Raw genomic sequence first — 11,517 nt, 5'->3', positions numbered from 1 at the left:
TCACTGAGCATACTAGTAAGAAAACCTATCATCATTTCATTCTTTGTTCATTGCCTACAATGTACACTGAATTTATGTTAAAATGTTTGAAAAACAGTAACTCTGTGACTGAAAAGTTAAAAAAAGGTTTGCTAATATAGTACTGGCTGTCTATTTCCAGAAAGCATTTTGCTTTTGTTGTACTTATTTTTAAAAGGGAAGATAAATAGATAGGAAATCCCTAAAAAAAAGTTAATAAAAATGTGAACTAAATTTTAAGGTTATTTTTTATTTACAACTTTTGAAAATGTACAGTTTTTACATGGGTTACTTGTGCAAAGTTAGAAGTGCTATAAATGCATAAAAGATTAACAATTAAAATATATTAGACAAAACATTTACAAGCCTTGCCCCATACTGTATATTTAAAAGTGTAAATATCCAAAGGAAAATTGCAGATATGGGCAATAAGGTTCTCAAAACACTGAAAGCATGCAGCAATAACTCAGGATTTAAATGAGAAAAGTTTGCAAGAGATAGGCTCACTTCCTTGAGTCATAAAAAGAAAAGTTTATTTAGGGCAATACTGTTCCTTTAAAAAGATTTGAGGATCTTCTGGTTCCTAACTTAAAAACAATAGCTTCTAGTCCTGTTCTCACACCTCTAAAAAGCACAAAGCTCCAAAGGCCCGGATTCTGAAACATAATGCATTTGCACAATGATTATCTTACAAAAAGTGGACTATGTCAGTTATTAAAGTTGCTTCCATTTGTTAGCTAGGTCCTTTAGTCCTTGCTACCAATAAGTGCCAGCTTGTAATTCATATTGCTTTACAATGAGTATAGAATCCGTTTTCCTTCCCCTTTAAGATGTTTACATGGATGCATTCCTGTTTTCTTTAGGTCATATCCTAAATACATTCTTTGCCAAATTGAACACAAGGAAAAACTGGCCAGGATGAAACACAGCAGCAATCATTTAGTTACAAATAACATCCTGGTCACGGGTATACACAACAGTTTCTCTTAAAAGCTTAGTATAAAAAGTACAGTAACCTGATAACTGCTTAGAGGCTGGAGGATGGAAATGAGATACAACAAAGGGACATATGCAGTAGTAATGTTTGCAAGTAACCCAGGTACAGTACATTGGACTTCAAATGGAATCTCTGATGCTCCACAGGAGGACAGAAAGGGGAAGAAAAACTTGGCAAGGGAAGACAGAAACAGCACAACAGCTATTTTGTTTTTAATAAAGTAAATGTAATGAATTAGGAATAGGAAGCAGATGAATTCATCAATATACATTTTTCTTATGGCCAGCCTCTTCGTTTGTTCTACCCTGAGTCAACAGTCACGCCAGCTTTGTTCTACTATTGCAGAAACACGCTTTTCATATTCCCGCTTGTTCTCCTGGTACAGCTGGGCAGCCTGGCTGTTGGCTGGACTATTGGGATTAGGTTCATCCAATAGAGACTACAGAGAAAAGAGAAATATCAGTTCCCTAATGCAACAAGACAAAGAAATTGTTGAGAACAGCTATTTTATCAATGACTGTCCCAAATAATAGTTAATTTTTCCATCTTTCACATACTAACTTAAAGTAACCGCAACTAGTTCAGGCAAATACACATGCACATACACATATTTCCTGAAGACTTGTATTTTAATGGTCTGCTCCCTTATACAATAAACTTGATCCCAAAATTTAAAAGGTCAAAATAATCACTAATGTAAAAGCATCAAAGATTGTAATCACATTAAAGGGAGAAAAAATCACCTGTATGGATGTTAAAATGGAAGACACATCATAAGTTGGACTCCAACGGTTCTGAAGTATATCCAGACATATACTACCATCTGCGTAGACTAAGAACACAGAAGTAGGTATGTTAAACATAAGACTACTAAAGTTTAAGCATATTCAAGACAAAAATGCTCAAGAATGCTTTTGAAGTTTAAAGTTTCCTAGTTAACTGTCTAAAAAGGTGTCATAATCATTACTAGGGAAATAAGGTAATCAGAAAATAGCATGGTATAAAACTGGAGGGCAGTGCTTATTCTGAAGAAACTGTCCTGTTCAGAATGTCACACATATTTCCTAGCAGGTTATCTTTCCATAGAATTGTGGGAAGTTCAGCCCATCAAATCTGAAAATTATATATCCTATTTGTAACAGCTTAACATTCACAAAGTTTTATTTTGGCATAAAGATAAAAGTCTTAACACCATGAAAAAATATTATTAGAAAAAAAGTAAAAGACAATCTTGTAGACAAGTAGCAGCACTTTTCCAACAAACAGTGTCAGATCCTTTAACAGAATCTGGTGTTTGGTGGGTCTGAGTATTGAAAATGTTTCATAGTAATTCTGATTTGCACCTGAAGTTGAAAAATACCTTTCTGAGTGCTAGTGAAGAGAATTACAAAATACACGGTTACCCTAATTTGGCCTATCATTAAACAGGAGCCCCCCCTCAAAGCATTCTTATTTTTTTTAGTGAGTAAATAACAAAGATTATAAAGCCAGCAGGCTGTTAAGTCTCCAAGCAAAGGATGGTACTATCCTCTTGCATTTCCAGGACTATAGATCAATACAGTAAAAGAACATGAATTCCAATTTCCAGAGACAGCAAAATACTTGTACTTCACATAAGCAACAGCATTTGGAATTACCACCATAAAAAGCACTGTAGGACCGTACAAGAACATGTTTAAAATATTTGCCATAAAAAACAAAACAAACAAAAAACAGGCACTGGTAGGGCACATCTTTAATCCCATCACTTAGGAAGCAGAGGCAGGTAGATTTCTGTGAGTTAGAGGCCAGCCTGGTCTACAGAGCGAGTTCCAGGACAGCCAGGGCTACACAGTGAAACCCTGTCTCAAAAAAAAAAAAAAAAATGAATACAATAAAATACTTGCCATTAGGATGGAACATCTTAGAGACAAATCTAACAGTAGGTGGCTTATTCGGATATTCTTCAGTAAATTCAATTGTAAGTTTAAATGTTCCTGTAGTTAAAAAAGGGGGAATAGGACATCTTATTTATTACTTTTTTCACATGTACTTTGTTTTTAATGCTTTCTGAATATTTTTAATCATTAAGTGAAATAACATAAGGACAGGGATATAGTATAGAGAAGAGACTAGTTAAGAAACATCTCAAGGAACCACCACCGAAAGGTATTTTAGCTATTTTCCCATTATTCTCCAAAATTAAAAGACAGTCACCATAAACAAAATTGCTGTTTGCTGTATGATAGTCACTATGCACTTTGAACATATCCTTCAAATGATAAATAAGGTACTGAGCCCCAAATTTGACCTTTCTCCTTTAGACTAAAAAGAACTTAGGACTAGAGATACAGTTTAGTACGAGAGCACTTGCCTATTATACAGGGGGCCCTAGTTTTAACATCCAGTACCCCCGCAAAGCCTCAAAGGCCTATGGCAATCAGGCATTACCTTAAATTTCTCTAGTAGTCCCCAGTATACTAGGACAAAAAGGTTCCAAAAGCATTGCTAGAAATGCAAATCCATAATTAACAAATAAAATGGAACACAGAGAAAAATGTTCATTGGTTTCTTTTCATGTAATAATGATTATAATGAAAATTTAATTGAATTTAAGCCAGAACAAACTTTGCAGTGCCTATCAAAACCCTCACGTTTGACTCAAAATACTCCACTAAAATATCAATGCAATCATTCACATTAGTGGAGAGAATAACAAAAGTAGCCTACACTTTAGAGTATAACTTAACTATTAATTCCTTTAGAACTAGCAATTTATTTCCTGTTGACTGTCATTAATAGGTTTATTCCTACTTAAGAAAAGAGAATACTATCTTTCTACTGCTATATCTGACACATAACAATATCAAAAATTTGATTTTCTATTACCAACCTGATCTTGCTATGAATGTGTCACAAAATTCTAGACTAATTTAAAATACAATATGGGGGCTTGGCAAGATGGCTAAATAGGTCATGGCATTTGCCACTAAGCCTGACAACTTGTGTTTGATTACCAGAATGCATGAGGTGAGAGAAGTGACTTCTACCAAGTTGTCCTGTGATTTCCACATGGGTACCCACAACCATACAAAAACTAAATTTAAAAAGAAAAATGCTACAAAGTCCTCATACACGGGAGGGAGGGAGGGAGGGAGGGAGGGAGGGAGGGAGGGAGGGAGGGAGGGAGGGAGGGAGGGAGGGAGGGGGGAGGGAGGGAGGGAGGCAAGGAAGGAAGGAAGGAAGGAAGGAAGGAAGGAAGGAAGGAAGGAAGGAAGGAAGGAAGGAAGGAAGGAAGGAAGGAAGGAAGGAATTGCTTTTTTAAATATGACACTGAGAGTGTAGCTCAATAAGAGCATTTTGTTTAGCTCAGTCCAGGCCCTTGGTTACATCCACAGCACCATAAAAATAGAAGTAAATAAAATGTAATTGCAAAAGTACATTCCCCAGCTGGGCAGTGGTAGTGCACGCCTTTAATCTCAGGGCTCGAGAGGCAGAGACAGGTGGATCTGTGAGTTCGAGGCCAGCCTGGTCTACAGAGCGAGTTCCAGCACAGGCTCCAAAGCTACAGAGAAACCCTGTCTCAAAAACCCAAAAAAAAGTACATTCCCTAAACTACTGTCACTCTGGAAACTGTTTTCTTTTTGAAGGCCATATGTAGATACTATATAAAGAAGCTTAAGGGAACAAAACAGTAAGGAATAGGCATACTTCACGCTTATAAATTTTCCTTTAGGTTCTTATTGTTTGAGAAAGGGTCTCTCTGTGTAGTCCTGGCTGCCCTGAACTCCCTAAATAGACCAGGCTGGCCTTGAACTCATAGACTCATCTGCCTCTGCCTGGAGTGCTGGGATTAAAGGTATGTGCCACCACCACCTGGCAAAACTGGACTGACTAAATAGCACACAGAGACCCCAGCTACCCTGAATTAAACCATCATTAAGTGTGATACCCAAAGGCGGAAAGAAACACCACAATGGGTTTAAGAGAACAAGCTCAGGGCTAGGTTCCCAACACACACATGAAAGCTCAGGAGATCCCATGTCGTTTTCTAGCCTTTAAGGGCAATAGGCACACACATGCTACACAGACATATGATAAAACACATACATATATTGTTGGTGCTGTATTTGACTAAACCAAGTTTTTCATGTGCAAAAGAAGGCTAATAGTATCTATTGCAACACTGTTGTGAGGCTTAAGTGTAGCAAATGTGTATAGTCAAAGTTCTTCATAAATGAACAATTACTTTACCTGTAATTCTGCCTCACATATCTAGACCTGGCTGAATGAGAGAAAAATCCAAACTCTGAACTTTACTACCAGTCAGAAACACATAAGTAAATTCAATTATTAAGTAGCACTAATTTCCTGTTACAGAGCAAACACATATATTCATAGGTTGATTATATATGCAGCCGGTTCAAATTCCTTGGCTAGAGCCTTCGGCCTAACTGTGGTCTGAAAGAAGAACAAGAGGCAGTGAATCCAATCTTTGTAAAAGCTTTAGATACCTTTATAAGTGAAACAACCAATTTATGTTTACTTGATTCATAAATTGACTTACCCAAATATTATACAATGTATACATTTTTTTTTTACAATGTATACATTTAAAAGGCAACATTCCTTTCAATTACATTAAATAAGCAGAGCCTCTTCAGTGGAACCCTCAATTACAATTCATGAGATCTAAACAAATTTAAGGCAATTAAAAAAAATCATAGGCTATTAAACAATTTCACACCAGAGCTCACCTTCAGAAGGCTAGGCCTTCAACATAATGAAAGATTAGACCTCATCATTGTACACAATCTTCACTGATTTTTCTGATTTTTTTTATCTTTCTGAAGAGGCCAAACCATTTTTAAGTACCAACACAAATAAACATGGAGGCCAGAAAAATATATAATGTGTTAAATGTCTAGTATATCAATAAAACTGACATGGTTGAATTACATAACAGATTCAATGTTTTTGAAAATTCAAAGAGTCAGGTCTGATGGCCTATGTGGCACAAACACCTCTAATCCTAGCACCTGGGAGAGGGAGGCAATAGAATCAGGAACTTCTTAGGTTCCTCTGGTCATCCTCAATCGTATATTTAATCTGAAGTGATATATTTGAGACCCTGTCTCAAAAAACAACAAACAAGACAAAACAAAAAACAAATTACATATGGGGGAGGGGGAAGATGGAAGGAAAGAAGGAGAGAGGGAGGGAGAGAGAGGGAGGGAATAAAGAAAAAAGCAAGTGCTATTGTCAAAGAAAACTTTTCTGCTCGTTTCTTGTCATTTGATTACTAACTTAGGAGCCTGGAGGAAAATTACATGTACTTAAATCTTTTTGATGACTAAAAGAAAATTCTTTATTACTCTTAGTGGACTTTAAGAGATACCTTTTAGTCAGGCAGTGGTGGCGCACACCTTTAATCCCAGCACTCAGGAGGCAGAGACAGGTGGATCTCTGTGAGTTGGAGGCCAGCTTGGTCTACAAAGTGAGTTCCAGGACAGCAAAGGCTATTACATAGAGAAACCCCATCTCAAAAAAAAGAGATACTTACTTAAAAAAGATATACACACTCAAATTCTTAAGGTCACATATACGTTAAAAAGCAACTGCAATTATCTCAATAATTTTGGACCTGATAAAGAATATATCCCATAACTTTTGTATTTAGCTTATATATAAAGATATTTCAACAAAGTTTTCCTTACAATATTCTGGTAGTATAAGTTTTCCAGAACATATTTATCTCTTTTTAAATATGTGAAGCTAAAGCAAACTGCCTTTAAAATTTTCTTTTCTCAGAATTTCCTCTTTTTAACTAGGACCTGATTCAGAAACCTCTATCAAGGAATAAACAAAAGTTGTGTAAGGGCTTTTAATTTGAAAACACATTGGACACAGCAAATCAGCTGTCACTTATCTCCTATCGAATCTCTTCCCTAGTTATAAAGTCTCCAAATGTAATTAAGAGTAATAAAAAAATGGTCAGAATTTGTTTTTGCCAGTCAGAATTCTAAACACCAGAAGAAGCATGCATATATACTAAAGTGTTCAACAGAATCAGAGATGGGTACTGTCATTTAGCTTAACTCCTTTCAGCAATGCCAAGTTACAGATAGTTGTACACCATCAAAAACAAAGGCAGTAATGTCAAAGGCAGCAGTCAAGGTAGATAATGGATTCCACAGTATCTTTTCAATTTACACTACTTTAAACATCAGGAGCACCCTTTAAATTTGAAGTAGCCTGTTTCTAGCAAAATGATGTGCTATTAATAAGCTGTGCCTAGGATAAAATAGTCTGAGGAAAATGAGGGGAGGCAATGAAAATAAATCCCACTATACCACTGGTTCTCAACCTGTGGGTCATGGTCCATTTTGGAGGGAATCAAATGACCCTTTCACAGGGGTCACCTGAGAGCATCAGAAAATACAGATATTTACATTATAATTCATAACAGTAGCAAAAAGTTACAAAGTAGCAATAAAAATAATTTTATGGTTGGGGGTCACTACTACATGAGGAACTAACTGTATTAAAGGCTCGAAGCATTAGGAAGGTTGAGAACCACTGGTCTACGCATAAAGCTTACATATAAAAGAAGTAGCACCAGTCAGGTGGTGGTGGCACAGCATTTGATCCCAGCATTCTGTGAGTTCGAGGCCAGCCTGGTCTACAGTTCCAAGATGCCAGAGTTACACAGAGAAACCCTGTCTCAAAACAACAAGCAAACAAACAAAATAATACCAGTCTAGAAGAGAAGTCTGGCTAGCCCTTACATTAAATTCACCAAAGTAGTGTGCCCTAGAATCACTCTCTCCTGCATTTCTTTCTTTTTAGTGCAGCATGGAACAGCAGCAGCAGTTATCTAGTCAGTGAGGTAGAGAGAAAGCTAAAGTATTCTGGTTGACTAGCCACAGTTTTTGAAGGGTATCTGAGTATTTGAGACAAATTATAGAATGGCTGATCTTAACTTACTTCACATTAAGTTTTCTGACTCAGCAACATATATATGAAGAGTTTTAGAAATGGATTGGGCCAGGCAATGGTAGTACATACCTTTTGCCCCAGCACTCGGGAGGAAGAGGCAGGTGGATCTCTGAGTTCAAGGCCAGCCTGGTCTACAGAGAGTTTCAGGATAGCCAGGACTATATAGAGAAACTCAGTCTTGGAAAAAAAATGAATGTTTTTGTTGTCACCTTTAAACTTGAGGGTGTGTGTGTGCGCACACACACACACATTACTAAAGAAAGATAAGTCATTGAGAAAAAAAATTACAGAAAGATTAAGCACCCCAAACACTAAAGAATTTCATGAATTCAAATAGTTTTAATCATTCTTTAAATGACTTAAACCTTAAAAGACCCAAAACACCACACACACACACACACACACGTCTGCCTATAAAACTCTATCACCGTCAATTCTGATTGAGATATTGTGGTATAGGCAGACATTCAAGAGATGACCAATGGGAGTAGAGTAAGTGAAGAGTTTTCAAGAACTTGTTATAGTATTTCAACTGCACAGCAATCTGTAACTATGCCAAACAGAAAGGCTTATTTTCTTTGTTGCTTTCTTTTTTGAGACAAGGTTTCATTATGTATCCCTGGCTGGCCTGAGTCTATGTAAGCTAGACTAGTCTCGGATTGACGGAGATCTACCTGCCTCTACCTCCTCTGCCTTCCAGATGCAGGAATTAAAGGCATAGGGCACCATGGCAGCAAAGTTTTTGAAGGGCAGTTAGTATGTGTGCTTAAAAGTCAGACCTAAATTGCTTAAGTTATACACCTCTTGCTACAAACTCAGCATTCAGGTAGGCTGGACGCTGGCCAAAGGGGTCCTACCGTAAGGCAAACCTCACTTCTGAAGCTGCTGTCAGATTCCTGACCAGAGGACCCTAAGGAAAACCCCACCTGTAAATGAATTTAAAACCAAGGAACAATATTATACTGAAAGGAGGCATTTCTGAGCACCTGCAAGGGAGCAGGGCCCAGTGAGCCTCCCGTGTCAGAGTGTAAAAGGCAGGCAACTGCGCCTCAGAGGATGAAGCCCCCCGGAAAGCGCACACTAAGCGCGGCTGCGCACCGTCCTTGCCCTTTGCGAGGGAGCGGACGCGGGAGCAGATGGTCTCTGGTGGACCGACTTCATGCTCCCTGACCTGGGTGGGGGTTCAGCAGGCAGGCTCGCCGCTCCAACCCCCCGCGCCGGGGCACAGCTCTCACGGAGCGACTTTTACCCAGTTGGAAGGTCTCAACCGGCCCGACGGTTGCGGTGCGGTTCCGGGGAAGCACAAGCCTCGCCTGGAGCCGCCACACACTGGATTCCACTCAGACCTTTTTAGCAGGCAGAGGGGGCGAGGCAGAGCAGAGCAGGGTCGTTAAGCGGGGGGAGGTGGGGGGAGCGCTTGCTGATGACAGGGACCCCCCCTCCCCCCTCCCGCGGGGTAGGCTCCTAAAAGGTGGGGCGAGAAACTCTCTTACCATCCTCAAATGGGGTCCCTTCGGGCCTGCAACACAGAGAAAGAAAAACAAACAAGCGCAAGTCAGCGGCCGCCGAGAGGCTCCCCTTCCTCCCGGGGCGGCGGGGGCGGCGGGGGCGGCGGGGGCGGCGGAGGCGGCGGGGGCGGCTCTGTCAAGGGCTCGCGTCCCTGCCTCCCGGCTGCACCCCGGAAAGCCACCTCGCGCTCCGCTCGGGGTTCGGGAGGCAACGCAGGCCGCCGCCGCCTCAGCCGCCACCACTCCCCACCCCGCCCCCCTAGAACCCCAAATGCTCCCCCCCCCCGGCGGCGGCGGGGAAGGGAGCTAATCGAGGCAGAGGCTCCAGGGAGGCGCCTAGGCCCCAACAACCCCGACTCCCTTCCCCTGTCCCCCCCATCCCCCCTCCGCCGCTCGTCGAGGGGGCCGGCGCCGGTCCCTCAGCCCTCAGCAGCGGCCGGGACGCAGACTCACCCAAAAATGACCGCGTTCCAAACCATTATGTTGTTCTCTGATGGAGCCCCGCTCACTCCGGCCGGAGGGTCCTCTTGTAACCTTCAGAAACACACAGCGGCTCCCCTCAGTGCCGCCACTCGCCGCCGGCCCCCCATCACCACACCCCGAGCCGCTCGGCTCCGGGATCCGCCCTGTGCCCCGGCCGGCAGCCCCCTCGCCGCCTTCTCCATGACGGCCGGGGGTTGGGGGGGGGGGGTTACCTCTTGAAGTCCCTCATGAGGCGCCGCCGGGCCGGGGTCGACATGTCTCTAGCGGGGTCAGAGCTGGGGCATAAACCAGGGTCTGCGCTCCCTGAGGAAGCTGAGGGAGCCGAAGCCGCCGAGGGAGCGCCTAGAGGGACAGCGCTGCCTCTCCGAAGCCGAGGGTCGGTCTGGCGCCGGCTAAGCACCACCCCTGAGTAGACGGGGGCTGAACCAACCTGAGGAGAAAGCGAGGGGGGGTGGAACACCTTCCGCCGGACGGGCCGTACCAAGACGCGGGACGGGGGGGGGAGTTGTTATGTCACTCAAACCCGGCCTGAGAGCCCCCCCACACACACACCCAGTTCACTGGAAAAGGCAACCCTGGGGAGCAAATGGAAGTCTTCAACACGCGGGGATTTAACCGGGGAACGCTCTGGTTCCACTTGCTGATTTGAAGACGAACCCTGTGAAGTTTTCTTTTTATCTTTACTTACTTTTTTTTATCTTTGTTTTTTTCCTTTTCTCTTTTGAGGTACGGCCACCAGTAGGCCAGGCTGACCTCGAACTCACGGAGTAGTTGAGGATGACCTTGAACTCCTGACCCTTCTGCTTTCACCTCCCAAATGTTGGGATTACAAGAGTGCACCTGCACCACCGTGCCCGTCTTTATTTCTTATTTTGTTGCTGGCTTCCCCTGATTCCTCCCCCTCCTCTTCTTCCTCCTCCTCCTCTTCCTCCTCCTCCTCCTCTTTTTTCTTACAATACCATCCAATGTAACACTGACTAATTCAGCCTCACCATGAACCCCAGAGGCTGGCCCTTGCAGTCGCCTCAGACTGCCAAGGTCTGTGATGACAGAAATATGCCTTCACCCCTGGCTTCTTTTGTTTGGACAAGGAATAATTTATTATAGGGTGGAGGAAAGCGGAGAGGAGAAGTTGAAAGAGAAGAGCAGAGGGAAGAGCTGGCAGAGGAAAACCCATTCTCAAAAGCACAAATGTTCGGATCACATTCCCACAGCCACAAGAGACTGGTGGTGCAATGGTTAAACTAGTGGGCAAAGTAAAAAGAAAGAAAGAAAGAAAGAAAGAAGTGGATCTTGACTATGAAAATGGGCTCTGGGTCCCTTTTCTTTGGGATGAGGGTGCACAATTCAATCCCAACCTTTAAACCTGGGCCTAAATAAAATGGTATTGGGGTGGTGGTGGAAATGACAGCTTCAGGCAGATAGAACAGACGGTTTACAATCGCTCTGGGCACTCACAATTTGTCTCTGGAACCACATTTCTCCTTGACAGTTCAACAAGCCAAGCAGCTAGTCTAGAGGATTCCCGGGGAT

At 42.1% G+C, this 11,517-nt stretch overlaps 1 protein-coding gene across 1 annotated transcript; it reads right to left on the bottom strand.

Annotated features, from left to right (window-relative positions):
• Positions 1 to 248: 248 nt before the first annotated feature.
• On the bottom strand, positions 249 to 11,505 carry LOC121441653 (ubiquitin-conjugating enzyme E2 A-like). The gene is made up of 7 exons (XM_041642861.1): positions 11,443 to 11,505; positions 10,197 to 10,414; positions 9,955 to 10,035; positions 9,487 to 9,512; positions 2,902 to 2,991; positions 1,759 to 1,847; positions 249 to 1,454 (listed from the first exon to the last, which is right to left on the bottom strand). The coding sequence occupies exons 1-7, from the start codon at positions 11,461 to 11,463 to the stop codon at positions 1,326 to 1,328; spliced, it is 654 nt and encodes a 217-aa protein (XP_041498795.1). The 5' UTR covers positions 11,464 to 11,505; the 3' UTR covers positions 249 to 1,325.
• Positions 11,506 to 11,517: the final 12 nt, after the last annotated feature.

This window comes from Microtus oregoni, unplaced genomic scaffold (genome assembly GCF_018167655.1).
Source record: "Microtus oregoni isolate MIOR12 unplaced genomic scaffold, Mior012 000080F_ref0000499, whole genome shotgun sequence".
Taxonomy (NCBI): Eukaryota; Metazoa; Chordata; class Mammalia; order Rodentia; family Cricetidae; genus Microtus; species Microtus oregoni.
This window is presented reverse-complemented; position numbering and strand designations above follow the sequence as displayed.